General features: G+C 45.9%; 1 protein-coding gene across 1 annotated transcript in view; it reads left to right on the top strand.

Moving 5' to 3' along the window:
- The window catches only part of Arhgef3 (Rho guanine nucleotide exchange factor 3), a 289,317-nt gene that overhangs the window by 22,740 nt on the left and 250,992 nt on the right, over positions 1–15,585 (top strand). Inside the window, exon 2 of the mRNA XM_090320712.1 lies at positions 12,427–12,519. Within this exon, the coding sequence (XP_090176838.1) occupies positions 12,476–12,519 (44 nt within the window). The 5' untranslated portion in view covers positions 12,427–12,475. The remainder of the gene's footprint in view (positions 1–12,426; positions 12,520–15,585) is intronic.

The raw sequence follows: 15,585 nt of genomic DNA, 5'->3' as shown, positions 1-15,585 counted from the left end.
TTATCTTTTGCTTTGATTGGGGATTATTTGGGATACAGTATCTTAAAATGCTATTGAGTTGTATATTAAAGCTTTGACTACTACTTGCATGTTGAAAACTTCTTCATTTGTGTGTAGACTGGAAAAAAGAACATCCAGCCTGTGGTAGTATCTAGGAAGATAAAGCCAAAGGTCAGGGCAGACTGGAGGGGAATTGGAGATGGAGGCTGGTGTGAGGTCAGCCATTCCCTGCCTGGGGTTTCTCCCCTGGCACCATTGATGGCTCTTTGGGCATGTCTCCCTGCTCTCATCCATGTGTGTCCTACGGTGTGACACTGGTTGCCAGGAAAACCTGCCTCAGTCTGCCTGGGCTCTTGAGCCTGCTCCCATACCCAGGCTGGTCCTGTGATGTTGCTGACCCCAGGCAGTTCTGTCACTCTGTCACTGCTCAGCCTTATCTCAAACTGGTGGGCTGAAGTGTCCTTGGTTTTGTACTCTCTGGCCACGTGCTTCGATTCCTTTGCTAGATGTTCTTTCTGACAAGAAGACACACTTCCTTTCTAGCTGGATGTGTTGCCTGCCACAGGATGGTATTTTTGACCTGCCTGTGCATCTGCATGCAAGTACCATGTGGCTTTTATCATGTCTTTGTGATCTGCCATGTCCCAAAAGGTTCTAAGCTGCTTTATCCAGAGAAGATGAGGATGTATAGGAGTTGAGAGTGCAGATCTTGGGACCAGAACTTGTGACATTGTCCCAAGGACCATGGAATATGAGGAAGAGAGGTCAGAGATTAAGGAACAACATACTGGGTCGTGGCATTGGCCAAACATGGCATGTGTCAAGCTCTTGATAGGATGACATATGAATAGTGACAGTGCATACTTTGAGGGTGTGTGTGTGTGTATGTGTGTGTCAGTGTTGGTACTGAGAGTTTTGACTCAAGGTGTCACACTCTCTTTTGGCTTTTTTTCCACTCAAGACTGCTATTTACCACTGAGCTACACCTCTACTTTTGGCTTAGTGCTGATTAGCTAGAGATTAGAGTTTCATGGACTTCTCTGCCCTGGCTGGCTTCAAACTTTTTACCCTCAGATCTCAACCTCCTGAGTAGCTAAGATTACAGGTATGAGCCACCAGTACCTGGCTATTGGTAAATCCTGAATCTTATACCTGGCTTTAGGGTTGTAGAAGAGGAATTGTAGAGTTAGCTCCTCTGACTTATTCTCCATTATTTCTCTTTTGCTGATAGGAAAAGGTGTTCCTTGATAGACTTGGAACTGCTGGGTAGAAGAACATAAAGATTTAAAATGTAGGAAGCTGTAAGTAAAGTAGGGCTGCTGAATCTAACCAGTGTCATCTTGGCCACATGGTGGATGACAGGGGATTGGGTTTAATGGGTGCCATCTTTCATAGTGGAGGAAGGGGAAATCCCACTTCCCAGGTGATGGATGTGCCTGAGTTTCTAGAGTCAGGGGCAGGGACTTGGACAATAGGGTAATGGACCTGCCAGTCTTGGTCATGAACTCTCAAGCTCCTTGTGACCCTTCCTCTATTTAGGCCCTCACTAGTTCAGGCACCAGTATGCCATGCTTTGTGTCCTGTGTTCTGTGTCCTATCTCCTGGCTCTTTGGTCATTATGGTGTCCTACTTCAGCTCTCCATTGGAGCTGATCTGGTTTCTTGGTATTGTTCTACTGCTCTCTCTTCCCTCTCTAGCTCTGGCTCAGTTTTCTGACAGTATTAAATGTATTGGCAGAGCTGTAGGTCTTTGTGACAAGAGTCCACCTACAGTCACTGGCCTTCTAATAAAGATTCCCAATTTGACCTCTCAAAATGTGGCGTCTCGAGGCTGGGAGTTTGGCCTAGTGGTAGAGTGCTTGCTTAGCATGCATGAAGATCCAGGTTTGATTCCTCGGTACCACATACATAGAAAAAAGCTGGAAGTGGTGCTGAGGCTCAAGTGGTAAAGCTCTAGCCTTGAGAAAGTCCAAGGACAGTGCTCAGGCCCTGAGCCCAAGCCCAGGATTTGAGGCAAAAAAAAAAAAAAAAAAAAAAAAAAAAGTGGCATTTCTGTTTTCTTGTCATATAATATAAGCAAATTACCTTCCAGAGATATGAGGAAAAGTGAAAGTTGTGGCAGGGCTGAGTGACAGGAGCCCTTGGAATGCCTTTGAATATTTTGGCTCCTTCCTGCTTGTCCCGGCATACACAGGCATGCAGTCTACCCTTGCTTCCAAGAGTTTCCATGGCTGCCCACAATGTCTGTGCTTAGCCCTAGTTGCTGTCAGTGGCCCAAGGCTTTATGTGTATATAGCTAGCCTTCCCTTTAGTCTGGCCAACTTCAACCCCTAGTGTTTCCTCCGTACATACTTCAGACCAGCTGTGCAACACACACACACACACACACACACACACACACACACACACACACACACACAATTTTTCTAACAACTAACATACCCTTCTACTTTGCCCAGGGGCTTATCCTAGAACTTTCCTGGCTCTCTGTCCCTGTCTCCTAGAGAAGCAGGTTCTGAACAACATCCTGTAAAGTTGCTAAGAGCCCTGAATTCAGAGTTGAAGGGCTGGGAATGTAGTTTAATGGTAGAGTGCTTGCCTAGCATGCATGAAGACCCAGGTTCAATTCCTTAATTCCACATAAACAAAAAAAAGCTGGAAAGGAAATGGGGCTGTGGTTCAAGTGGTAGAGTGTCAGCCTTGAATATAGTGCTCAGGCCCTGAGTTCAGGCCCCAGGACCAGCAAATTGAAGAAGAAGAAGAAAAAGGAGGAGGAGGAGGAGAAGGAGGAGGAGGAGGAGGAGGAGGAGGAGGAGGAGGAGGAGGAGGAGGAGGAGGAGGAGGAATGAAAACCAGACAGTAACTGCACGGCTTAGCCTTCATTTTGTTCCCCGTCTTCTACAGTGGACTACCGTGGAGAAAGTACTAGCAACCTAGTTGGGAATGGAAGAGGGAGTAGAAAGAGAAGTAGGTCAAGCCTTAGTTGTGAGTTAGACTAACGAAGGAGAGGACAGAGGGGTTGAGGACACCTCCTAGGTCTCTGGATTCAGAATCTGAGAGAGCCTAGACTTTGGATATGGGTGCAGAAAGTAGGTGTGTGGCTGCTGGCTCCAAATCCTAATCCTATCTCTTGTTGACACTAGGTCCTTAGGGACCTAAGTGTTGTAGTGAAGATGAACAGAGCTAGCCTTATACCCCAGGCTGCATGTAGTAGGTTCTGGGTAAGTGTATGGCTTCCTCTTTAGGGGGCCTTCAACTTGCCCAGAGCTGGCTTCTTTGTCAGGATTGTCTCCCCAGCCACCAGCTTCCAATTTCTCTTATGTATTACTCATATTTTTATTTATGGCACTGACACTGGGGGGCTTGAACTCAGGGTCTTACTTTTTTTTTTAAACCAAAATTTAATGTACATTTATTCTTAACACGTGGAACATATAAAGATTTCATATGAATAAATGATATTTATTAAGCCAAAAAAGGGAAAAAAGGAGGAATTTACATCAAGTTTTAGCTACATTGTTGAAATACAAATATGCAGATTTTATCACTGAAAAACTCTCAATTGTGTTTCTTCATCAGGAACTTCAACTGCACCTAGACCTTTTTCACACCTGGATTAGAAAGAAAAACAAAACAGGGGCTGGGAGTTTGGCCTAGTGGTAGATTACTTGCCTAGCATGCACGAAGACCCGGGTTCGATTCCTCAGTACCACATACATAGAAAAAAGCCAGAAGTGGTGGTAAGGCTCAAGTGGTAGAGCGCTAGCCTTGAGAAAGTCCAAGGACAGTGCTCAGGCACTGAGCTCAAGCCCAGGACTGGCCCAAAAAAACAAAAAAACAACAAGAAAGAAAAACAAAACAAAACAAAAAAAAACCCAGGGTCTTACTTTTACTTGGCTTTTTTTTTTTTGCTCAATGTTTGACACTGCCACTTGAGCTACACCTCTACTTTCAGCTTTGTGCTGGTTAATTTCAGGTAAGAGTCTCAAGGACTGGACTTTTTTTCCTCCTTGAGCTGGCTTCAAACTATAATCCTTCTATCTCAGCTTTTTTTTTTTTTTTTTTTGCCAGTCTTGGGCTTGAGCTCAGGGCCTGAGCACTGTCCTTGGAATTTCTCAAGGCTAGAGCTCTACCTCTTGAGCCTCAGCACTACTTCTGGCTTTTTTCTATGTATGTGGTACCGAGGAATCGAACCTTGGTCTTCATGCATGCTAGGCAAGCACTTTAACCACTAGGCCAAACTCCCGGCCTCTATCTCAGCTTCTTGAGTAGCTAGGAATACAGGCTTGAGTCCCCCAAAATCCAGTTTCCCTTTTGTCAGGTGTTGCTTTTGCTTTCCCTTGTGACTCCTTAAACCCAGGCAGTGGAACTCAGTCACGTGAATTTCTGAGCTTTCCCTAGAGAACACAGCTGCTTGTAACTGTCTATATCCTCAGAGGGCAGGGACCATGTCTTCTCAGAGCCTCACGTGGACCATTCTGGTGCATGAAGCCTTGTGGCTTATTTAGGTGAGCCCAGAGACTGGTCTGCTCTACTTTCGAGAGCATCCTAGTTTCTGGCTGGCTGCCACAGTCTCCTGGGCAGAGTTAAGGCATACAGATTCCCAGGCCTGGCCTTAGTCTGATTCAGACTGTCTCAGCAGGGGTGAAAGGAGATTTGGAGACCTGTCCTATTAGGACACAAATGATCTCTGAATGCTGGCTCACATATGCTGTGACTCTTATCATGGAAAGGCAAAGTCTTTGTCCTTAAGCCATAGGCCTAGGCAAGTCCCACCATGCTGGGTGCCAGGAGAGGTTTCTGGGTAGTGATAGTGGTTGCTCTATCTTTCAGTGGAATCCAAGTATTTAGATTGTTTCATCTTGTGTTTCTCTGCTGCCACAAAATGATAGTTCTTATTAGACACTATGTGGAAAATGAACTATACAACTTGTGGTGGGGACAGGAGGGAGAGAAGGAGTGAATTGTCCAGAAAGAAATTTACTCATTACCTGTGTTAGAAAAATGGAAGGGAACAGAAAAGTAATAGACCAGACTCAATGTTCAACAGGCCAGGACTGTTCATTGTGATCAAGGGGCACCAATCTTCCTTCAGGCATGGAGGTTGTATGAGGGACTGGATTTGGGGTAGGGTTTAGATGGGTCTTAACAAGGAAGCAGAAAATAAAAAAATAGGTCTCTTGGGGGCCAAGGGCCGTGTCCTTAGCCAGGCCCAGAATGGAATGCTCTACTTTGGGTGAGAGGGCTTTCAGGTCCAAGTGAATAAGGCAGGAGTCAATCCTTCAGCCTGATTTATGTAACTGGAACCCCTCTGTACATCACCTTTATCAATAATAATAAAAAGAAAAAGAAATGATAGTTATCTTTGTGTGGAAGGGGGACCCCCTGGGGCTTGAACTTTGGGCCTGGGCTCTGTCCCTGAACTTTTTGGCTCAAGGCTACTGCTCTACTATTTGAGCCATAACTTTGCTTCTGGCTCTCTAGTGGTTGTCGATAAGAGTCTCTCAGACTTTTCTGCCCTGGGGTTGCTTTGAACCATAATCCTCACTCAGATCTAAGCCTCCTGAGTAGCTAGGATTGCAAGCATGAGCCACCAGTACCTGGCACGATAGCTGTCTTTCTCACAGCTGATATTCCAACAATTTGGGGATGCATGTTGTTAGGTCTGTCCAGGAGACCTCCTTCCCCTTCCCCATCTTCTTCCTCTTCATCTGCTTTAACTCAAGTTAAGCTTCTCCTTAAGCTAACTTAGGGACTCACTCTTGAGCACTGCCAATTATTCATTCTCCTTGAATACTGAAGAGTGATATCCGAGCTGAAGGGATTCCCCCACCTCACCCTCTGCCCTGCAGGCTTCCGTACCACATACATAGAAAAAGCTGGAAGTGGTGCTGTGGCTCAAGTGATAGAGCTCTAGCCTTGAGAAAGCCCAAGGACAGTGCTCAGGCCCTAAGTTCAAGCCTCAGGACTGGAAAAAGAAAACTGCTAGGAATTTAGCCTAGTGGTAGAGTGCTTGCCTAGCATTCACGAAGACCCAGGTCAAATCCTTGGTACCACATACATAGAAAAAATAAAAGCTGGAAATGGTGCTGTGCCTCAAGTGACAGAATTCTAGCCTTGAGAAAAAAAGGTCAAGGACAGTGCTCAGGCCCTGAGTTCAAGCCCCAGGACTGGCCAAAAAAAAAAAAAAAAAAGAGTGGAAAGGTTTATAGGAGAGTGGGAAGGTTTTATAAAGCCTTAAAAACATACAAATAATAAAATAAAAACAATGCTGCTGCTATTTCACCAATTTTCACCTATCTCTGGAATGTAATTCCTAAAATAGGTGAGGGATTACCTTATTGACTTTACTGCCCAGGCTGGCTTTGAACTGCAGGCCTTAGGTCTCAGACCCCCTAGTAGCTAGGATGATAGACAAGCCACCTGCACCCAGGTTTTGTTTTCTTTTGGCTCACCAACTTCACATTTTGTTTCTTTTTGTTCTGACCACCAAGGCGGCTGGAGTGCAGATGAACCCTGGGCACCAGCCTCCATGCTGCGGTGGCGTTCTCCATCACAACACCGCCCCTCCTTACAAGGTTTCTTAAGGGAATTTTAGATTCTGGGCTTTCCCTCACTAACTTTAGAATTCCCCTCCAGGCTGTACTTGGACCTCCTCTTTGCAGGTTCTTTCCTCACTGACATTTGGGATCAGAGCACAGAGATGGAGCTAAGAGATAGCAGAGGTGTTATTTTGTGTGGAATTCAGGCTGTATAATTACTCACATGTGGAACCAGTAGAACACTGAAACTGGGAGCCTGGATCAGGAGCTTGATGATACTGCTGGTCATCACATTCGTCTAGTTCTAGCTGCTGGAGCTTGGCCACTTTGCTTAGGCTGGAGCTCGACTCCATCCTGATGAAGTAGGGGTACCAGTGTACATCTCATGGGAGCCTCATGTGACCTCATGCAGTGGAGAGCAGGTCCTACATGGTTCTTGGACCTCCGTGCTCCTAATTAGTGCACCATGGATTGTCATGATGTTTCACTTGTCTCTTAGGTGGCTAACTGGGACAGTTCCCTGAGAGATTATTTATAAACTCCTTAGACAGCTCTTTTTTCCCCCCTATATGGCAGTGGTTTTGGACATGAGGTGTGCTATTTGTACACGTTTGCCTTTGCATTTGGCAGATGATGATGAGATGAACTAGGCTGCCATCTGCTACCTGAGTTTGCAAGTGTGACACATGTCAGTTCTGTGAAGTACATTGGAATCCATACTCTGGTATGAAGGTTGTGTTTTCAGAGGTTCCAGTCTTAATCTCGTTTGAAAAGTAGGTGTGAGGTAGGCACTAGTGGCTCACCCCCTGTAATCCTAGTAACTCAGGAGGTTGAGATCTGAGGATGTGGTTCAAAACTAGCCTGAGCAGTTATCTTATCTCCAATAAACTACTCAGAAATAGGTGAAAGTGGTACGGTGGCTCAGGTGGTAGAGCACTAGCCTGGAGCAAAAAAGCTCAAGGACAGTACCCAGTCATTGAGTTTAAGTCCAGGGACACACACACACACACATACCCACAGAGGCATGAGACCTTTTCCACAGCCATTGTGAATGTCTGCCATTTCCCAGTAGATGTCTGTTGGTGAAGGGGCAAATGTCGATGCCCCTGTGCATCCATATGTTCCAGTTGGAGGAACTGAGTCTCACTGTCTCATGCCACCTGCAGGGAGTGGAGTTAGAGCTTGTCTGGTAATAAATAATATCAACCTGTGGGATCTTTTTTATTTTTTCCCCACTGAGACCATCCTGACTTTGTTTGGAAATAATAGTGCCTGAGGTCCTGCGTCTCTAGCATTCTTCTTGCTGTGGGAGATAGTGGTTTATGGGCCTGGGGGCGCTATGTGGTTTGCCACTTGGAGACTTGTTTTTCTGTGATTCTGGGGTGGCCGAGTCCTCCTGAGGGCACTTCACCTCTTCTGCTGTGCGGTGATGTCTCCATGGTGACCTGATTGTGCAGCAGGTGTGGATTATTTCAGCGGAGAAGCAGCACTGCCCTCTTCAGCGTGCAGCGCTCAGGGCCCTGGAGCTCAGGGCAGGTGAAGACATGTGTCATGTTGTTAGGGTTAGGGTGACGAACCAGTATGGCAGGAGCTTCAGGAAGTTCCCGAGCCTGTCCTTGGGGTTCTCAGGGGGGAACCAAGAGGGGACGTGAGTGGTTGAGCTTGCTAAATGCCATTACTTAGCCTGTGTCCTTTAACCAGAGTGGCTCTACTTTGTTGCCTTCTAGGTCCCTGTTTATCTTTCAGAACAACCCAGGCATCAGCTCTTCCAAGAAGCCTTCCCTCTTCCTATCAGCCTGATTTGACTTTCTTCCCCTTACAACTATATAAACCTTCATTATTGCTTTATTACTTTATGTTGCAACAGCCAAGGTTTTGTTTTTCTTTTTGTTTTGTTTTAAACTTGGAAACAACCTGAAACATGTTACTCTAAAATCACGTGTGGTACCAATGTAATTGAAGCTTGCTGTCATCTCCAGCCAGTCTTACGCCTGACTCACTTATGACTCACTCATTTGTGTAAGCCCAAGAGGTGGTAATCAGAAATATTGTGGTTCAAGGCCTGCTGTGATAAAACGTTAGAGAGATGTTGGACCAGTTGGACATGTTGATGTGATGTGACCCCAAGAGGCCTAGCTACGCACAGATCTACTGGATAGGGGTAAAACTTAAAACTTTATCTGAAAATCAACCAAAGCAAAAAGGGCCAAGGGACCATGGCTCAAGGTAGAGCACCTGCCTAGGCCCTGAATTCAAATGAGTACCATTCAGTATTACAAAAAGTAGAAATTAGGTGCCAGTGGCTCATACCTACAATCCTAGCCACTCAGGAAGTTGAGATTGGAGGATTATGGTTTGAAGCCAGCACTGGCAGGAAAGTTTTGAGACTCTTATGTTCATTTAATCACCAAAAGGCTGAAAGTGGAGCAGTGCCACAAGTGAGAGGGCACTAGCCTTGAGCAGAAGAAGCTCAGGGGCGGTACCTAGCCCTGAGTTCATGCCCTAGGATTGACAGAAACATTAATAATTAAGTATTTTTGTTTTCTATTGATAGGGATGGAACCTGGGGTTGCGTGCATGATGTAAGCAAGTGTACCAATGAGCTATATCCCAAGAAGAACTGTTTCTTCTTAACTTTACGAACTATCTATACATACATATTATGTGACATGCTGGCCAGTCAGCTTTGAGGGATATGAGTGGAGGCAGGCCAGCCGTGACTTATTGTGTTTTCTCATTCCATGGCCAGCTTCAAAGCTCCACCCTGAACTGACTGAGCCCTGAGCAGGAAAGCAGTGAGCACTGCCCGCTCCCAGGCTGGGATGCCCCCACTCCAGCACCAGTCTGGATCACCCAGACTTCTCTCTCCCAGTGCAGTTCTTCCCTGTAGTGCTACAAGGGTCAGCGTGTCCTGTAATAGGGCCCCTAGCCAACTCTGTTACCTTATACTCCACACTGAGCTGCCCTTCACTGATCCCGTGGCTCGCTGTGAACATGCAAGCAGTGTTTCCTGAAGTGTGACTCTCAGTAGTCTGTCTGTGTCCACCATGGGAGGCCTGAGGCTGATTACAAGATGCTTGAAAACCACACCATACCAGCCCATTGTGGCCTTGGGTATTGTTTGGTAACGGGACACAGGTCAGGCCTCCAGGGAAGAGAATACCTGAGTGCAGGCCAGCAGCCAGAACATAGTAGGAGGCCTCCACGATGGCACAGCCATCTGGGTCATTTGCTATCTCTGGCACAATGTAGTGAGCACATCAACTGTTAAGGGTGGTGGCTTTGCTTTCAGCCAAGGGCTCTGGGTCTGACTTCTTGGCCATTGTAGTAGTGTAAGGTCATCTGGGGCAGGTGGCTTGGGGCCTTGTGGTCCCAGGCCAAGTTGTCTAGTCAGCCTTTAGCTGACTGGTTCTGGCCTTGAGGTTGGGAGACAGCTAGAGAATATGTATCTAGTTGTCTCCCTGCTCTAGCTCTGATAAAAGCCTGGAGGACAGACCCTGACTGTTGTTTGCTGATAAATGTTTCTAAAGCCCACATCCCTAACTCCCAAAGCAAGGGCTGTGGATTTTTGCAAATCTTCCCAAAGGGCATGTCCCTGCTGTCCCCTGAGAGCTGAAGATGAAAAGGTCTTGCTTGATGAAGAATCTTGATTCATTTGGGTACTCATGAAGACCCATACCCCCGGTCTTTAGTGCACTTCTTTTTTTAAGTGATTCAGCATAGGTATCTGACATAGATATTTATTAAGCACAGACTACATACCTGATCGACCCTCCATTAGGGTGGGTTTGCTCTGGAAATTGATTGAGCTCTGAAATCCAGGGGGTGTGAGTTTGAAGTCAGTGAAACAATCCACATCAGTGTCTGTTCCTCAGTATCTCTCAGTGCCTGGTATAATGAAGGTGTCCCCCAATTCTGCCCCTGTTTGCAGGCTGAAGGGTGGTGGTTCATACCTGGTTCCCTACAGAATTCCTCCTCTTATCCTGGGAGGAAAATCTCCACGAAGTCCTGACTAGCATGAACCAATGATCCCTTGTGGCTGGGTTCTATTCGTTTGGGATGAAATGTGATGTCCTCTCGCCATGGTTACTGTGTTGCAGATTGAGCAAGCAAAGCAGTAGGTCCAAGTGTTCCCAGCTACAGAATGACCCCTATGGGCTCAGTTTCTCCCCTCACCCTTTGCAGCACTATTGCGGTGGTATGTATCTCTGGGGCTCTGAACTCAAGTCCCATTACCCATCCATCTCTGCTTCTTCCAGATGCACATGATTACTCTTGCCCATTCCAGGCCTCACCTGCCTCAGTTGGTGTAGTTAGCATTGATGGAAGCCAGAGCAATGGCCCCAGACAGGCATCTAGATGCTAAAAAATACCTATCTCAGAGCTTGTCTTTTTCTTTTTTTGCCAGTCCTGGGCTTGAGCTCAGGGCCTGAACACTGTCCTTTCCTCAAGGCTAGTGTTCTACCCTGAGCCACTACACCAGTTCTGGCTTTTTCTATGTATGTGGTACCCAGGAATGGAACCCGGGTCTTCATGCATGCTAGGCAGGCACTTTTACCACTAGGCCAAACTCCCGGCCCTCAGGGCTTGTCTTTTGCAAGTCAAATGAAAGGGTGCTACTGGAGTCTCCCCAGCACTGACTCTTTCACAGAATCTAGTCCTGCTTCGAGAGTTTATTCAGATGGTGCTTTAATCCAGGAGAAGTCCAGCCCATAGTGGAGCAGATGGAGGTTGAGAGGCCAGTGATGTGGTCAGGCAGTGTTGTGAAGCTCAGTGGTCAAAGCAGCTGGTATGGCCAGATGGGTGGGATAGAGAGCAGCATCTTAGCAGAGTATGGTAGTCGAAATTATCCTGATCTACTGAGGATCATGGTTCAAAGCCAGCCCAGGAAAGGAAAGCCTTTGAGACTATTATCTCCAGTTAATTACAGAAAAAGCCAGAAGTGGAGCTGTGGTTCAAGTGGTAGAGTGCCAGCCTTGAGCAAAAAAAAAAAAAAAAGCTACAAGACAGATATTGAGTTAAAGCCCCAGTATGGGCACTAAATAAATAAATAAATAAAACCACAGCTAGAGAGAGTGTCGAGGAATGTTGTGGCCAAGGATGAAGAGTGACTGTCCAGGCTCCTCATAGGACAAGTACTCGGGGGAGTAAAATGGACAAATCCTCCACACTATTCGAGTAGTCCCTCTCTAGCTCTGCCCTCCTCTCCATCTTCCTCTTCCTCTTTCCTTCCCAGGCTCTTCAGCCTGAATCCTTCAATGTAGGTATCGTATGTATGTGGTATATGGGTGACATTTACCTTCCCTAGTATGCGTTCTGTGATGAAAACATGCTCACACTCTGTAGATGTTGTCTGTGTCCCTCCTTCTGGGCCAGGCCCCCCAACTCTGAAGCCCTTGCATTAGAAGATACTATGACTCGTGTTTAGAAGATGCATAGACCCAAGGCTAAACATGAAATTCATCTATGTGTGCTGTACACGTACACACAGCCCAACTTTAACTGTGGCCAACATTTTAAAATCATATAGCACTGTTTTGTGGGTGGAACTTACTTGTGGTAATATGTTGATGCTCAAAATATATCAGATTTTGGAGCATTTTGAATTTCAGGTTTTTGCATTATGGCTGATAAGCCTGTGACTGGAAGAAAGGAGAATTTATTTTGGTGAACATTGGGTATCTCTTGAACTATTTCTCTTTTATTTAATATAGCCTCTTTTTTTCTTTTGGTGTTCCTAGTATTTGAACTCAGGACTTCAAGCTTGCTAGCCAGGTCCTCTACCACTTGTGCTACATCCCAGATAATGCACTGCTTTGTGTGTTCAGCAACATAAATGTACCAGTTGTTGTTTAACCTTGTAAATGTTGATTTTTTTTTTTAAGAAACAAACTCTGGACCTGTCACACTGTGTCTAAGGTCAACTTGAGAGTGATGAATCAGTGCATCTGTAGAGGAATGGAAGCAAACAAGGAAAGGTAAGAGTGAACATTTATCTTGTATTTTTTGGCACACAAACAGCAATAAATGGATGTATATATTCTTTGTTACAAATAAAGATGATGAAGCTGGGCCCTACTGGCTCATATGTGTAATTCTACTTACTTAGGTATGCCAGATATAAGGATTGAGTCTGTAAAACTCCATCTCTAATTAACTAGCAAAATGCTGGAGTAGAGGCGTGGTTCAAGTGGCAGGTCATTAGGTATGAGCAAAATACCAAGTGAGCATAAAACCCCAAGTTCAAGCCCCAGTACTGGTATGCGCGCGCGTACACACACACACACACACACACACACACACACACACACACACACACAGAGGGGGGCTTTACTGACCCCCATTTTCATTCCTAGTCCCTATCCTACTCCCTGTGAAGTGAATTGTATATCTCTCTAATGCACATCAGGTATATAATTCCTTCAAGAACTTTCTTTAGGTGGCTGAATATATAAGGGAAAAACTCCCTATACTTTCTTTTTTCCTTTGGTAATGCTGGGGTTGGAACTCAAAAACCTCTACATACTAGGCAAGTACTCTCCTATTTTAGCTACATACCCCTCTACCCACCCCCAGCCCTGCTTTTTTGTTTTTTGAAGGCATGCTGTCACACACTACTTGTTGTAACTCTTTTGTAACCCTTTAGTACATTCAGTAATGTGCCTTGGGGTAGGAGCAGTGCTGGGGTTCGAACTCAGGGCCTAGGTACTGTCTCTGAGCTTTTTTCTCAAGGCTAGCACTCTACCACTTGAGCCACAGTGCCACTTCTGGCTTTTTCTATTTTTGTGCTATTGAGGAATTGAACTCCCAGAGCTTCATACTTGCTAGGCTAGCACTCCACAACCAAGCCACATTCCCAGCCTCAATAATATGTCTTTAAAAAGTTTCCGAGATAATATATGGATCCCTCTCAATTTCATGCCGAAGCAGAATGTGTGGGAAGACTCATTGTGGATACCTTCCTGACGATGCTGATACCAAGCTTTGCACTTATGCTATGATGTATTTCTAAGTATATTCTTCCTGGTGTATGGGCACAGAGTTCTCGAAAGGAGTTACTGAGGAGGGGTGGCTGTGCCATCCGGTTTGTGCATTTTAAGATTAAGTCCAAGCTGGATCTGAGTTCGAAGCCAGGGTAGGCATGAAAATTCATGAGATTCCTATCTCCACTTCACTAACCAAAGGCTGGAAGTAGAGCTGTGGTTCAAGAGGTAGAGTGCTAACCTTGAGAGAAAAAACAGCTAAGGGACAGTGCCCAGGCCCTGAGTTCAAGACCTAATAAACTGAACTCAGTCATTCTGGGTAGCAGTTTTGCTGTCTTCCCATCTCCTGCCCCACCCTAGGTCTGCTCTTTAATTTTGTGGGTTGACAAAGAGGCTCTCTGGGGTTGGAATTTCTTTCCCTTCTCCTTACTCTGGAATGTTCATCTTCTCAGGACACAGTCACCTGGTTTCATTTCCCAGTGGAGCCTGTAAGCTTCTGTCCTTGTGGAGACTTAGCTTCTGATACCCAGGGCTCAGTGCATCTAGGCAGCCCAGGCCCTTTCCACGAGAGGTCCCTGCTCTTCATCCTCTCTTCTCAACAGCATCTAATCATCATCCATCCCCGGGGCTTCTTTTTTTTTTTGCCAGTCCCAGGGCTTGAACTCAGGGCCTGAGTACTGTCCTTGGACTTTCTCAAGGTCTAGTGCTCTACCACTTGAACCACAGCATCACTTTGGTTTTTTTTCTATGTATGCGGTACCAAGGAATTGAACCCAGGTCTTCGTGCATGCTAAGCAAGCACTCTTAACCACTAGGCCACACTCCCAGCCCTCTTTTTTCTTTATTTTTTTTTTTTTTGCCTTTTTTGTTTGTTTGTCTTTGGTGCTGGTCTTGGGACTTGAACCAAGGGTCTTGATACTCTCCATTTTGTTGTTTCAGGCTAGTGCTCTACCACTTGAGCCAGCTCCACTTCTGCCTTTTTTAGTGGTTAATTGGAGACACTTGGACTTTCCTACCTGGGCTGGTTTTGAACCATGATCCTCAGATCTCAGCCTCCTAAGTAGGTGGGATTACAAGCTTGAGCTGCCTACATCTGGGTTGTTTTGCCTTTCATCTCCAAGAGTTTTCAGAGAGGCTGAAGGTTCAGAAGGTTGCATCTCCAGGGCCATCACTGGCCACAAGTTGTTGAATGTTTACTTGACCTACCTATCTTTATTTATAGTGGCCCTCGAAGGTAAGGACCTAGAAGATAGAGAGATGTGGTCTTGTCACTTTTGTAGCCCTAGGGACCGATGGGATTTCATTCAAAACCAGTGTAAGTTGAAAAAAAAATAAGAAAAGAACAACTTAGCCCGGGAGCCTCAGCTCCTGCCCAGGGTTCTCACTGGGCACTCTGGATAGTAAACAGCCAGGCTGGCTGAGGCTCTGTTGGGGATGTGGCTTTTGCATCAGTGCACCTATATTTACAGTTGCCATGGTCAAGCTCAGCTGGTCCACTGCATCCCTGGTACTCTGAGAGGAGATAGGAGGAGATGAGAGTGGAGGCCATATCCCCAGCCAGCACGTGGATGTGGCTCTCGAGTACCTCCAGCACCCCTGCTTTGTGTGCAGCTAGAATTAACAGCCTTACTCAGGCTCATCTAGATGGTTCTGTGGCAGGGAGGGCATATTTGTCATGGAGTGTATGCACTTTTTTATTAGGCTATGTTCATACACTGAGTTGTGGAAAGATAGAAAATGTTCCAGTTCCACTTTAACTTTAGATCTCATTTGAAGATCAAGAAATTCTATTCAAAGCAGAGGATGGAACTTTGTGGTAGGAGTGCCTGGCTAGCATAAATGTGAAGCTCTGCACAGAGTCCTGCTCTGGACGCCTGTGGGTTTAGGGTTTCCCCCGTATCAGCTTCCATCTCGTTGTTAGGCCAGGGCTGTTTTGGTCACTGATTTTTATAAGTTCTTTCCTTGCTGCCCAAAGGCTCTGTGTGAGACCTGCCCTATTTCTCTACCCTTCATAGGCTCAGCTGCTGACCTTGAGGAGAAAGTCAGCTGAAGGAAGAGTGA

This window comes from Megascapheus bottae, chromosome 2 (assembly GCF_031878675.1).
Source record: "Megascapheus bottae isolate mThoBot1 chromosome 2, mThoBot2.hap1, whole genome shotgun sequence".
Taxonomy (NCBI): domain Eukaryota; kingdom Metazoa; phylum Chordata; class Mammalia; order Rodentia; family Geomyidae; genus Megascapheus; species Megascapheus bottae.
Note: the sequence above shows the minus strand (reverse complement) of the source record. Positions and strands in the feature narration are given on the sequence as shown.